General features: G+C 48.8%; 1 protein-coding gene across 5 annotated transcripts in view; it reads right to left on the bottom strand.

Annotated features, from left to right (window-relative positions):
- Window positions 1-14,944, bottom strand: part of PTPRS (protein tyrosine phosphatase receptor type S) — a 282,909-nt gene that overhangs the window by 70,519 nt on the left and 197,446 nt on the right. For 3 of the 5 annotated variants that reach the window (XM_088672957.1, XM_060275383.2, XM_035118880.3), the window contains one exon: window positions 2,969-3,274. The exons of the other annotated variants lie outside the window; for them this stretch is intronic. In XM_088672957.1, the coding sequence (XP_088529083.1) occupies window positions 2,969-3,274 (306 nt within the window). The remainder of the gene's footprint in view (window positions 1-2,968; window positions 3,275-14,944) is intronic. 5 annotated transcript variants of the gene reach the window in all.

Here is a 14,944-nt window from a genome sequence, read left to right as displayed (position 1 = left end):
CTCCTGCTCTGGAGGAGGGTAGGACTCGAACCAACAGCTTCAAGTTACAAGAAAGGAGATTCCGACTGAACATCACAAAGAGCTTTCTGACAGCAGGAGCTGTTTGATAGTGGAACGGACTCCCTTGGGAGGTGGTGGACTCTCCTTCCTTGGAAGTTTTAAGCAGAGGCTGGATGGCCACCTGTCATGAATGATTTAGTTGAGATTCCTGCATTGCAGGGGGTTGGACTAGATGTCCCTTGGGGTCCCTTCCAACTCTACTACAGTGGTACCTCTACTTACAAATAACTCTACTTACGAATGTTTCTACTTACGAATGGAGCTCCGTCCGCCATCTTGGATGCGGTTTAGATAGGATTTTTTCTACTTACAAATTTTTAGATAGGGTTGCTTCTACTTACGAATTTTTTCTCTCAATGCATTCCCATGGGATTCGACTTACAATTTTTTTCTACTTACAAATGTACGTTTGGAACGCATTAAATTCGTAAGTAGAGGTACCACTGTATTCTATGATAGGTTAGGTAGGAAGACTCAAGGACAATCAAATAAACATTTAAATACTTCAGTGTAATATAGCATAGCATCAATTTTTAAAATTTATTTTCAGAATATGGATAGATATCTTTTCAAAATCAAGCACTAGTAGGCGTTGTTTTGATTTTCAAATATATTTCCTGTGAATAAAAAAAAATCGGTGTAGTGCAAGCTATTTTTTTTTTTTGGTATTCTGAAAGGGTGGCCTAGGGAAAAAAAGTTTGAGAACCGTTGCTATAAAGCATTGTTCTTCTTCTTATTAAATTTATTATCCGCACCAGCACCGGAATGTCCCAGGGCAGGCTGCAACAATTGAAAATTCAGAATTAAAAACAGCTAAAAACGGACGGCAGCCAGAGGAAGAGTGGGGCAGGATTGTTAGAATTGCAGAACTGGAGAGCTGGAAGGGGGGCCAAGGGTCATCTAGACCAACCCCCCCCCACACACAATGTGGGAATCACAGGTTGGGGTGGGCCCTCAAAACACTCATCCCAGGAATCAAAGAAGGACATCTTCAGCATTTGCTAAAAGCAAATTGTGCTGCGAAGAACAGCGCATGGCGAAGAAGCCAGATCCACTTGAATCCCTCAGCCCCCTGCTTCAGGTTCCAGCTGCCTTTGGGCGGAACTGCAGAATTGTAGATTTGGAAGGGCCCCTCAAGGGCCATCTAGTCCAACCCCCTGCAACTGGGCACAGTCAACAAAGGGAATTATTTATGTCGAGGGACAGCCCCCCCTCCGTCCCACGAACACTGCACTGACAGACTAAAATGCCACAATGCGGAGATAAAAGAATATCTCAAACAAAGGAGCGATATAGTCCTTAAATCCTAACACAAGTCTCTCTCTCTCTCTTTTTAAAATTGTTCCAGAAGCTCCTACACTGTAATTGGTTTATCTTACTACGTTACAGGCATGGCTTCGGGTGCTCAGTTTTTGGCAGAGTGGGATATTTGCAGTCCTCTAAAACAAACAAAGCGCCACTAGGAATTAATTAACGGCATACTGAACACCCAACCACGTTGGGAGAAAGGCAGGGAGGGAAAGGCTGCCTGTTGCACCTCTGCGTGATTGCTCCAGCACCCCCTCTTTCCAATACATTTCCACTTGGAGCAGGGAGGTTCCCCCTGCCAGCGTGAGACCAGATGCACGCACACATCATGGAATTATTCTAAGAGAGTTGTGTCTCTGCATGAGTCCCCGCTCTGGGCTAATCTCGTGCAGAAATAAAGGGGAGGAGGCTCTTCGGATGGAGCTAAGCCCTCAGTCATACACCAGTGGAAAGCAGATATTTTTATTTTATTTTTTGTAGGGGAGCAAGTGTGAAGTATGGACCTGTCCCGTAAGGGGATCGAACCTGCAGCCTTAGCTATTATCACCACCATAGTCTAAGCAACTGAGATTTGTTTTGTCTGTCTATTGCCTGCCCTTCATCCTAAGGTCCCAGGGCAGGTTACGACGTCAAAAAAAAACATTACAAAGCAGCTTAAAGCGAATTACAATGATAAGAGAGTAAGTTGGGGCCCAAAAGCCAGAGGTACAGCATGCCTTCGACATTCTCTGCAAGCTCTACAATGAAGGTGCCAGGCGCACCTCTGAATGCAGCGATTTCCATGGCTACCTTAGGGGCTGCCACAGAGAAGGCCCTGTCCCTCTGGGCCATCACTGCTACTCTAAGGAACAAGCAAGGACCCCCCCCCCACTGTTGATCTCAGCACCCGAGAGGGCTGGTGGCGGCCTTTCAGATATTTGCGGCCCAAGTCGCTGAGGGCTCTAAAGACCAACATGAACACCTCAAATTGGGCTTGGAAATAAAATGTTTTAAAAAGTGAACTACACATTTGTATTTGCAACCCAACAGGGTTGCCCCAGCCACTCTGGGAGGCTGCATTTCAGACTGACGTTTCTGAGTCGCCTTCAAGGGTGGCCCCCTGTAGAGCGAATTGCGGTAGCCCAGCCTGGAAGTTACCAGGAAGAGCGATGGAGAGTGCACAGGTTTTGGAAACCCTGCCTTAAAAGTCTCCTTTTTGTGACACCCTGCCCAGGGCTGTCTTAAGCATATGCAGCGCCGGGGTGCAAAAATCTGCCCGGCGCCCCCCCCCAGGTTGCCCATTCCCAGGCGCGGAGGAGGGCGGAGCCGACCAGCCGCCTCGGCGTCTCGCTGGCTCGGTCGCCACTGAACTCGCGGCACAGAGCCACCCGCAGCAGAAGAGCCTACTGCGGGCACTCTGACCGACAGGCAGGCTCTTCCCCGGACTCAATTCTCAGGCCCCGGACTCTTGGCCTGGCGTCCTTGAGAGCCCGGTGCCCCGCACCCCTAGCTAGCGCCTATGGGTAAGACAGCCCTCACCCTGTCCTCCCTCCTTGCCCCACCCAATATCTCTGACCTAACCCTCCAGGAGGCTCAACAGAGACGAGGAGGAATCAATTACCGTCTTCGTCGGTGCGGACGATGACCGGCGAGCTTTCTGGCCCGGGTCCCACAATCGTGTGTGCCACCACAGTGATGCGATATTCCGTCCACTTCTCCAGGGATTCCAGGAGGATCTGATTGGTGGTTGCCTGAATGTTGGTCACCTCTCTCGGCTCTGTGTCCTCTGAGTCCAGGGCTCGGTAGCGAACGCTATATCCGTTCAAGACGCCATTTTGGCTTTCGGCTGGAGGGGGGCGCCAACTTACCAGAATGGCCGTGGATCTGGTGCTGACACATTTTACGTCTCGAGGGGGGGCGGACGGTTCTGTTGTTGGGTGGGAGGAGGGAAGAAGGTAGCAGTAGGGGAAGTTGGGGGCGGGGGCGTCGGGGGAAGGAGGAAGGGGAGAGGTATTGGGGACAGCGGGGGGTGGGTGGGTCGGGAAAACAACAAAAGATGGGGAAGGGGGGAAAAGAAAAAACAGGAAAAATGATAACAAAAAAATCTAAAACGAAACGTACGAAAATTTGGCTTAGGAGGACAAAATTTAAAAGGGGGGAGAAATTAAAAATAATAAAAAAGGAGCTCTGCTTCCTTTAAATTAAGAAGAAAAACCAAAACGAACAAAGCCAAAACTGCAACAGAAACAAAGCAAGGGTCTTGCGATGCGAATCGTACAAAGTCTTGCGATGCGAATCGTACAAAGCAAAATAAGTGGCTTGCACAGATAGGCAAAGGTCTCTCCTCAACTGCTTGTAAGGCCACTACAGATTTAACTCCTGCCCGTTCCTTCGGGACAGAATCTATCTAGGGTCAATTTCGCACTGTGTGCTTCAAGCGCTACGATGCCACTTCGAGCACCAAAAGAATCTTGGGATCTGTAATTTGTTCAGGGTGCTGTGAGTTCTTAGGACAGGCCTAGGCAAACTCCGGCCCTCCAGCTGTTTTGGGACTACAATTCCCATCATCCCTGACCACTGGTCCTGTTAGCTAGGGATGATGGGAATTGTAGTCCCAAACATCTGGAGGGCCGGAGTTTGCCTAGGCCTGTCCTAAGAACTCACAGCACCCTGCACAAATTACAGATCCCAGGATTCTTTGTGGGTTAAACTGTTTAAAGCGGCAGCACAGAGCTTTACGGTGTGAATGTGGCCAAGGTCAACAGTCAAAATTACTCATCTACGTGGATTGGGGGGAGGGGAGATAAGAGTCCCCCCCCACTCCGGAAGAGATTGTGCCCATTTTTAACAAGAAAAACCCATGTAGGTGGTGGATCCTGCTGTGATTTTCGGCAGCGCTTCCGCAAAAGCAGCCTGGTGGTGGCAAGGGGAAATTTCCCTCGGTTCTCCCCGGTCCAAAGGATTGGACGCCTCCTCCAATTCTTCCCAGGCGGAAGAGAAACTTTTGCAGGTGCTGGAGGCCAGCAGAAAAGTGAAGCAGGGAAGCGGCTCGTTTCCGCTGGACGTAATGGCCGACCTTCCCCAGGCAGACCAGTCCTTTGACCAAGGCAGGCCATCAGATCTACTTGACTATTAAGCAGTCCAGTCTGCTGCTACACATTTCGGCAGGCAGTGCTGCTTTGGAGTAGACGTGGCCTTTGTCTGCAAAATACTATTTGGAGGCCAGAGGAAGGAGGGCAATTTTTCTTCCCCACTTCGCGGCTGCCAATTTCCCCAGGGAAGAACTGCAAAGGGGTCCCTCCTACTGAGGGCTACACAGAAGCATAGCAGCTGCTTTGCGCCTCTGCAACATCTGGCGCAGGACTGACTACACTGATTGGCAGGAGCTCTGCTGGATTTCAGGCAGGCAGTGTTCCCAGTCCTAACTGGAGATGCTGGGGATCGAACCTGGAAACTTCTGCATGCAAAGCCTGTGCGGTCCTTCCTGTAAGTGTAAATCGTAAGTGTCCAGGGGTCTGCAACCTAAGGCCCATGGGCTGGAAGCGGCCTGCGGAGGTCGTTTGACCGGCCCACGAGCCGAGTTGCCCGCTCGTGCGCTGCACTAAACCAGCGCGGCGCCTCGCTTCCGCAGCGCCAAAAATCGCGCTGAATATTGCGTCTGTGGAGATGCAGAATATTGCATGCGCGATCCAGCCCACGGAGGGATCTCTGTGGAATCGATCCGGTCCAGGCAAGATTAAACTTGCTGACCCCTGTTCTAGTCCTCATGGTTCCCAGTGGAGAGCTGGCATATACAGGAAACTGCCTTAAAGTAAGTCAGATCATTGTCCCATTGGTGGCTGGCACTGCGGCAGCTGTCTGGGGCTCTCTGAAGTTTCAGGCATTGGACATTCTCAGCCCTACCAGCAGATGCCAGCTGACTGACCCCGGGACCTTGTGCATGCAGAACAGATGCTCTGTCGCTGACCTACGGCGGTCCTCAGACCCCCTTCCTCTTGCTGAACACCTGCTTGAAAGGGGTTTTTGGGTGGGCTTGCTGCTCCTGAGCAAGCAGTTCCTTCCAGGAAATGATATGCAAATGAAATTAAAGTTCCCCAGTTGCCAAAGAGCCGTGGTGCTCATGGCGTAAAGATTTGCTGAAGATCAACGAGTCTTTCATAAGGCAGCTCTCTTCACACTGGGGTTACGGTGCTAATTTTGCATCACAATTTTATATTTTCTTTCTTTCTTTCCCCCCAAAGTTGCTAATATACATATAAACAGCCTACCCTGTTTCAACAGGGTTGGGTAGAGGGAAACCAGGAGGGTCTTCCCGGAGTATTAGAAGGGTTATTATAGCCAACTAAGCTCTACTCACGAGTAGACCCACCAAAATTATCAGGCCAAAGTAAATTGCATCCATTAATTTCAATGGGCCACCTCTGACTTATGCTGGAGAGGACTATTCTGAAAATGAGTGCAAACACACAGCGTCAATCAATTATCTCTAGCGATGAATCTCTGGATCCATCGTCCTGTTTTTGCTCTCTTCCTAAATCAATGCCCCAAATCTCCCAACTCAGGTGGGAATACAGCTGTTGGGTTGCTGAAATAACAATCGGAACCAGGGCTTCAGTGAATACTGAGGTTAGGCAAAACTAAACAGAAAAGTTGGCTGTGCTACACACACATCCACTGGCCTTTGCTACAAAGCTGCTTTCGAGATACGTAGAGAGTTGAGTTCGGAATTCGAAGACGATGTTCTCATCTTCTCTCCCCTCCACCCCCCCCAAATTCTGGCACTTCTCCAGCTTGTGGTCTTAACTGCCCCGTTCTTCCCCTTGAGTGTAGGGTTGGCTTCCCCACCCCAATACAAAAAAACAAAACGACGCTCCCATTAATTCGGACAAGACATGTTTTTTGGTACTGTAAAGCTGCAGTGGTCCAGATCGGGACCACGGCAGGGAGAGGGGCAAAGTTTTCCTACTTTGCAAATCGGGGTTGCAATCCAAGTGGAGGTCTCTTAAGTTAGCCAGGGGGTGGGTGTACCTGTAACTAAGTGTGCTGTTAAGGTCACAAGTAGCCTAGGCTAGCTGTCTTTTATCCCCCCAAACCAACTCCAGATAGAGGCAACAGGGTGCCTCTTATCACTGCGAGGTTTTGGGCGGTGCATTTGGGGTGTCAACTCTCTCTCCCCCCCCCCCGCAAGCTTCCGCAGACCTTCGCATTATGGGCACACCCAGGCCTTACAGCCTTTTTAATAGAGCACCGTTTTCATGAGTAATCAAGAAGTCCAAGCATCTTGCTATACAGCCTTATCAGCAACCCCTGGACTAATGTTCTTCCAACACACCAGACATTCAGAAGAAAGCTGGGGGTGGAAGATGGCACTAAAAAGCAAATGGCAAGCCTGGGGGCAGCAACGGAAAATTAGTAACGAAAGCAAGTCGCTGCATTAAAGGGGGGACAAATTCAAAAGAAGGAAAATAATGATTGTAACAAAATAATAATAATAATAATAATAATAATAATAATAATAATAATTCCTCTAGTTATACAAAAAGTATAAATCAAGTACTTCCAGCGTCCTCGTAGTCTGTTTTACCTACCTTCCGCGCATCGGCTAACTTTATAAGACTTTCTTACGAGAGTGCTAGGGTCGCTTGGTGCCGGGGAGGCCAGACCCCACTCCTGGTGGGTTTCTAAGGCATTCCTCCAATGCTTTGCCTCCTTGAAAGAACGAGACGCTAACTCACTTGATGCCCCCACCATCTGGACTTTTCTCAAAGACAAGCCCTCGTCAGCAGGGGGACGGTGCCGTCACATGGCAGGAGTCTCTCCCATCCTGACCAGGAGATGTCGGGATTCGAACTGAGGGCTTTATGCGTGCGTAAAAAGCAGGTCCTCTTCAGAACAGTTTCCGTTTCCTCCTCGGCCTTTTGGTTTTTTGCACTGCAGCGATAAATGCAGATCTCTGCATGTTGCCCTTTCAGCTAGGTCTACTATTTTCTGTGGCGGAGACACGTTTTGGAGTGCTCTGATGTATTACTCTGGAGCGACTCGAGTCGCGTTTTCCTTTCCACAGGGCAGAACTGGCGTCCTGTTGTCTTTAAACCGAAGCACCTAAATTGCTTGGCCTCGGAATATGCAGAATAACTCATCCTTAGTGTTTTCCCTGCGCCTTTTCTCCCGCGAACCTGGGAGCTCATCCTCGGCGCCCAACTCACCCTCCCTTTTCACTCTGATCAGTGAGAATAAAAAGGTAAAGGTAAAGGGACCCCTGACCATTAGGTCCAGTCGTGACCGACTCTGGGGTTGCGTGCTCATCTCGCATTATTGGCCGAGGGAGCCGGCGTACAGCTTCCAGGTCATGTGGCCAGCATGACAAAGCTGCTTCTGGCGAACCAGAGCAGCGCACGGAAACGCCGTTTACCTTCCCGCTGTAGCGGTTCCTATTTATCTACTTGCATTTTGAGGTGCTTTCGAACTGCTAGGTTGGCAGGAGCTGGGTCCAAGCAACGGGAGCTCACCCCGTCGCGGGGATTTGAACCGCCGACCTTCTGATCAGCAAGCCCTAGGCTCAGTGGTTTAACCCACAGCACCACCTGGGTCCCTGCGCCACCCGGGTCCCTACTTCTTCTCAATGCCTAAAAACGGCTGCCCTCACATGCCGATTCTAGGAAACCTTGCTGCAGGAACAGAAGGGGTCTTTCAACTGCTTGTAACCATGGGGCAGTTCTTCAGCTAAAACTTTCCAGAAACCCACTGCAGAGTCAGACCTGGCCTCACCTACCCAACTTCTCCCCCCCCCCTTTTTTTCCTGTTTGCATTCTGAACCAAAAACCCCCCACAGTCAGTACCAAAAATGAGTAAAGTCCAGGCCCGGTCCAAAATGAAGTTTTATAAAAATAAAAGCAGAGCGCAGAGCTTCTTAGGGCAACTTTGGCTGTACTACTATTCCAGAGGAATAGTCCCTGCTCACTCACCCCTCTAAAAGCTCCAAGAGGAAGACATGGTGTGCATGTGCGAACACGCTTCCTTCCTTAAGAGGGCCAGGGAAATAGGCGAGGAGGCAGGGGACCTCCTTCTGTCTAAGCAAAAGCAGGGGAGGCAGAAGAACCACAACTCCTACTTGTCTGGACTGCATCGTCTGTGCAGGAGGACCCCCTCGGAGGGATTTCATGGCATTTCCATCACAATCCAGCCCAACCTGTGCAAATCCAGGGGTGTCTGTGTGTGTGTGTGTGTGTGTGTGTGTTGCATGAGAGACAGCCATTCCCGAAAGAGGAGGCAGGAGGTTTTTGCAGTGATTGGAGCGAGGTCAGAACTTTTCCTTTTAGAGAGAGCGCTGGAAAAAGCCTTCTCCCATCTCCAAGTCACTTGTCCTGCACCTCATCCCCCCCCCACCCTGTGGGGTTTCCCCGAAGGCCGCCAGGAGTAGGGGAGCAGCGTGCCCAGAGCTGCGTGGAGCATGGCCGAGAGAGAGAGGTGCCGAGCATGCAGGGGGAAAGTGACAGGTTGGGCTGTATTTGTGACTCTGCTTGAGACCAGCCAGTACTCACCTTCTGCGGCTGCTTTCACGCGGCCTTAAAAGATGACTGTCCAAGCCTCAAGAATTGGGGCCCTCCACTGGGTTGCCATGTACCAAATGCAAAGTGGCTTTACTTGTTGTTTGTTTGTTTTTAACCCTTTAGGTACCATAGACTTTGCACACATCTGTTCGATGCCACTGGCTTATTCTATGCGCAGAAAGAGGTGGGGGGGGGGGACAAGCTTGCAACTCTTGAAGAGTTCTAAATCACAAAGAGAACCTTTTTCTCCCCTTAAATGCATTTTCAACAGAGTCAAAAGCTCTGGAGGGGTGGGGGCTCTCTCTTCATCCCGCCCTCACTGTTTTCCTACAAATCAGTCCCGTGCACTTTGCACGCCCGTGAAAGTCCTCTGAATGGGTTAGTGCTTCCCAAAAATACTGAAAAGAAAATGTTATTATTTTTTCTTCTTCTAAGGGAACCAATCGCCCAGCAAGAGCAAAGCCCAAATCTGTCACTTTTACTGTTGGGTTAGAAATGGCAATATATCTACCAATAATCACTGAATGATCTGGTTTCCCTTTTTTTTTTTTTAGGTCCCTCCCAGCAAATTTTCTTTCCGCTCCACTAGATTTTTCTCCTGGTGTTCTACAGTCTATTGTCTCTGGTACTTGAAGAGTTAAAGGCAGAATTCTTTCGCAAGATCAAAAAATAATACTTTACCTTTAGTTTAATGGATTTTTTTTTAAACAAAAAACGGGTTTTTGATGCTCGGGAACGCCACCCTGGCGGAGTAGCACGAAAAATGGTGCGGCAGGATGTGCTGGCATGCTGGGGGGGGGGGAGTATGGGGGTAGGGAAAGGAAATCTCGCCCAAACCATGCACGCTTGCGTGTGAAAAGCTGAGACGGAGGAGAATCGCAGGCAGGGAGCGAGGGAAAGGAAAGAGAAGCATGAAATCAGTGAAAGAGAGAGAGAGAGAATAGGAAAAAGGTGTATCCGTATTGAAGCTTTATCCTGGCTGCTCGTAAGGCCAGAGGCTTTAGCATCAAACCACAATTCTGGGAATGTTTTCTTGGAAATCCAGCACAGGCCCTGCGCTTGGAACAGTGGTTTCCAAAGTGGGCAGTTGGGGGGTGAGATTGTCTAGTGGGGTCCGAATTGGCAAGGGGGTGGCAAGGAGGCACTGGAGAATACCAGACTTTGAAAAGCTGGCATCCCTGAATCAAGATATTTGGAGACAATAAAGGTAAAGGGTAAAGGGACCCCTGACAGTTAAGTCCAGTCGCAGACGACTCTGGGGTTGCGGAGCTCATCTCGCTTTACTAGCCGAGGGAGCCGGCGATTGTCTGCAGACAGTTTTTCCGGATCATGTGGCCAGCAGGACTAAGCTGCTTCTGGGTACCTATTTATCTACTTGCACTTTGACGTGCTTTCAAACTGCTAGCTTGGCAGGAGCAGGGACCCAAGCAACAGGAGCTCACCCCATTGCAGGGATTCAAACCGCCGGCCTTCTGATCGGCAAGCCCAAGGGGCTCGGTGGTTTAGACCACAGCACCACCCGCGTCTTCAAATACTTAAAGGGCTGTCATATGGAAGATGGAGCAAGCAATACTTTTCTAAATGGCTTCAAGTTACAAGAAAGGAGATTCCAACTAAACATCAGGAATAACTTTCTGAAGGTAAGCGTTGTTCGACCGTGGAATGGACTCTCCCGGGAGGTGGTGGACTCTCCTTCCTTGGAGGTTTTTAAGCAGAGGCTGGATGGCCACCTTCCATGGATGCTTTAGTTGAGACTCCTGCACTGTAGGGGGTTGGACTAGATGACCCGCAGGGTCCCTCCGCACTCTACAACTCTATGGTTCTAATTCAGCTTTCGCCGGATTAATTGAACAGAATCGTTTCAACTGGATTCCGAATAAATGTGCCTAAATAGCTGCCCCTGGTTTTCCATTTTGCCGTGTTGTGCAAACAATGTTCTCTAATAGGGTAGTGGGAATGCTGGGGATGAATTAGGAGCAAATTCAGTTACTGCTGTTCTGCCAGTGGGGCAGAGTGGCGGAAATATGAAGGAAGACAGGGGCTGCATGCAAGGACATTTCACAGAATTGTAGAATTGGATGGGTCCCCCTGGGGTCATCCAGCCTAACCCCCTGAATTCTTGGGGGGATGCCATGCACTTTATACATATGGTGGGAAGACAGGTTTGGTATTTCCCTCCTACTCTAGCATCAGGGCTAGCCCAAGCCCCTGAACCTGGGAGCTTCTTCAAGCAGGGCAGGTGGTATGTATTCTGGCACCAGTTCCCATCACCCCCAGCCACACTGCGTAGGGCTGATGGGAAACGGAGTCCAACAACATCTGGAGGGCACCACGTCGGGGAAGACTAACCTTGGCGAACCTTACTAAAAAGGATTCACAAGGAAAATGCAATGCACCTTGCTGTGAGCGTCGGGTGACGACACTGGCACTGGCCAATAGGCTGAAAAGCAATCAGTAGCAGCGAATGAATTTGCCATCGCCTGGGTTAGCCTGAATGACACAGTGTCCAAATTTTCAGAGCTGACTGTCTGCACACCAAGGAAAGAAAAAACGAAGAATTGCACTTAATATTACTAACTCTCAAGAGTAGAAATTGAATCCAATGTTAGCCATGCTCAGAGTAGATCCTATTGATATTCATAGGTCCATCAATGGAGCTAAGGTATGATATTCATACCGTAGGTTCATTGATATCAACAGTGTCTAAAAAAACAAGTCGTCTGATAGCTCAGTTGGTAGAGCACGAGACACTTAATCTCAGGGTTGTGGGTTCGAGCCCCACATTGGGCAAAAATTGGGGGTTGGACTAGATGACTCTTGGGGTCCCTCCCAACTCTACAATTCTGTGATTCTATGATACTCTTTATTTAACTTAAGGCTGCATTCACAGTGCACATTTAAAGCAGTATAATTCCATTTTAATAATCCCAATTTAAACAGCCATGGATTCCCCCAAATAATCCCGGGAGAGCTGTACAGGTTATGTAAACTTTAGAATGCATGCGCAGCAAACCCGGAAGCATTTTACCGGGTTTCACCGCGCGCGCATGCGCAGAAGCAGTAGACTGCGCATGTGCAGAAGCGGTCCTCAGGTTGCAGAAACCTTGGGATCCGATGGGACCTCCGGAACAGATCCCATCCACAACCGGAGGTACCACTGCAACTCCCAGCATTCTTTGGGGGAAGGAGCCATGCTTGTTTGAAGCGGTATCATAACGCCTTCGATGTAGGACGCAAGTTTTCTCAGGGAGGGAGGATCTGAGCACTACAGAGAACAGCCCCTGCGGATACGTCCAGAGAAGAGAAAGGAGGCGAGAAATAAAATATACCACAGATTGAACAAGGCTCTGGTTCCCCATGCTTTTGAACAGGCATGCCAGCTAGAGGAGAAAGAAAAGGAGGAAAGGATCTCGCCATGATGTTAAGACTGTGGAGAGGGAGCTGTATGGAGTTCGGAGAGGGGGGACTGCATGGGGGGGGGAAGGGGTAAAGGAGAGACACAAAAAGCCTGTCCCAAGCTGGGAGGTCTGAGCGCCGAAGGATGCCGCCGGGATCAGGGAAGAATTGAACTCGTTCCTCCAACAGCCAGCCAGGAAACAAAAAGAATTGGTTTCACCACGTTACAAGACCACGTTACAAAGCCCCACTCTTCTTCTCTCTCCCCCCCCACCCAAAACCAGGTCTTCAAGCCAGGAAGCAAATCCTCTCTGAACTAATTAATGAGAGAAAGGAAGGAAGGAAGGAAGGAGAGAGAGAGAGAGAGAGAGAGAGAAAGAAAGAAAGGGAAAGAGAGAGAGAGAAATGGTGATAAACCTGCACCCCATCACAAAAACCTAGGTGCTTTTCACACACAAAATAACCAAAATGTGGTGAGAGGGATACGTCTCTCCAAGGAGTACATGCAAGAAAGCTTGAAGCAAGCCCAGAATCACCACCAACTTCTTCCCTGGTTCCTGAGCTCCCAAAGGATTTCCAGGGACGCCCCTCCTAAGTCGTGATGGGGAGGGGTCCTCCCTCTTTTAAGGAGGCAAGCACTGAGTTGAAAGGTTAACCGCGGTCCCACACAGCTTCTTCTACTGATGCTTGTTTCCATTTTTCAAAACAAAACAAAACCAACAAACAAAGCACTACAGGACAAAGACCGATTTTCGGGTCACCTCTGACAATCGACACGTTTCCTCCATTAGCAGCGAAACAGCATGCCTGCAGAAAACCACCAAGGAGGACCTCTTTCCCACGCCCTTTCTTTCGCATGAGATAGATATAAGACCAAACATTTAACAGGAAGGCAACAGAACCATCATCACCACTGCCACGAGCGCGCGAGGCCTCTGAAAAACTTTGGCCGAGATTATTTGGATGGATGTTGTCCTCATAGGACCTGCTGCTGTGGGGCAGATTTATAACTGTGGAGGATGCAAAAATATAAATGGTGTGTGTGTGTGTGTGAAAGAGAGAGAGAGAGAGATTTTGCACGGTTTCACCATGGATCAGATGACGCCAAGCAAGAAATCTTCTAAATCCGTTTGTCTCTCCATCTATGCATCTCTCTATCTCTTTAGTCCCATTTCTCTCTCCCTCTATCATATCTATCGTCTATCTCTCTGAAGAAGTGTGCATGCACACGAAAGCTCATACCTATGACAAACTTAGTTGGTCTCTAAGGTGCGACTGGAATGATTTTTTATTTTTAATCTATCTCTCTATAATCCATCCATCCATCCATCCATCCAACCAACCTCATCTCTCTTTTCCTCTATCGTATCTATCTATCTATCTATCTATCTATCTATCTATCTATCTATCTATCATCTATCTATCTATCCCTCTAACTATCCATCCACCCACTCACCATTAACTACTGTGTATTTTCAGTTTTGCTAAAATGTAACTTAACTTGACCCCCCCCCTAGATTTTCAATTAACTACCATCTACTGAACCCAAACACCATTCTTCCACAACGCACACCTTTTACTATAGCCTTGTTGTATTTCTAAGACGTAGGTTTTATACACAAAAGAAAGGGAGGAAAACACAAAGCAGAAATGAACTTTCTTTCCTGTTGTTCGCTAGCAAACCCCACGGTTTCTGGGGAGAGGCAACAACTGCTATTCGTTATCATCTGAACACAGTTTTGGCTGAAGAGCTTTTACGCCATTACTCAGGGCACACCTGCACCTCAGCGTAACATGCATTAGGGTACCTTTGTGTGGCCATCAATTCCCCACCCCCACCCCATTCGTACAACATTCACTGGAAAGAGCTGCCGCCCCAAACCTTTTTCCCTGCTAAAATCTAGAGCTTCCTCAGAAAATCCAAAAAGGACATCTGCTCGGCTTTAAAAGAGCTTCTGTTGGCTTTCTGCAGACAACTGTAGTGAACTGTTGAGGGGCATTCTATCAACTTTGGTGGGAATGCCCTCCGGTTTCATTATTCTGGTCCCAAGTACTCAAAGAAATTTCTGAAATAATCAAATTGCCTGTTCAGGCTTCCCCGCCAGTGTCATTACTGAGTACGTGGGCAGACAACATGAAAGCTTATCGCTCTGAAGAACTTTTGACGTGGGTGTTCGCTGCAGCCAGGAGTTCGATTGTCCAGCAGTGTTAAACCTTGAAAAGAATCTGCCTAGGACTGTGTGGACTTTGGCTGCTATGGGGGGAAGAAAATCAAGCATAAGCTGCATGAATCCAGGGGGGTGGAGCATCCAGGACATTTTTATGTCCTTTATTTCCTACGCTTTGGACTTTGATGCTCAGCATTCACCATCCATGCCACCTGAGTAAATATGGATGTTTAGATCTGTATTGGTCCATCACTAGTTCTGTCTCCTATTGTTTATTGCTTGCTTGCTTTGTATGATATAATGGTCAGTTTGCATTTCATAGCGCAGGAAGTACGATCTGATGTGTAGAGATCTTTCCTATTCCACTTAACTCAAGAGGGTTCTGGAAGCTTCTCTGTGTGAAAGGAACAAGCAGAAGGTTCATGATGTTTGGGTTATCCCTTCCGAGAAGCTGAGTACCGCTGGGCTGGCTTAAACTGGCCC

This window comes from Zootoca vivipara, chromosome 6 (assembly GCF_965207765.1).
Source record: "Zootoca vivipara chromosome 6, rZooViv2.hap1.1, whole genome shotgun sequence".
Taxonomy (NCBI): domain Eukaryota; kingdom Metazoa; phylum Chordata; class Lepidosauria; order Squamata; family Lacertidae; genus Zootoca; species Zootoca vivipara.
Note: the sequence above shows the minus strand (reverse complement) of the source record. Positions and strands in the feature narration are given on the sequence as shown.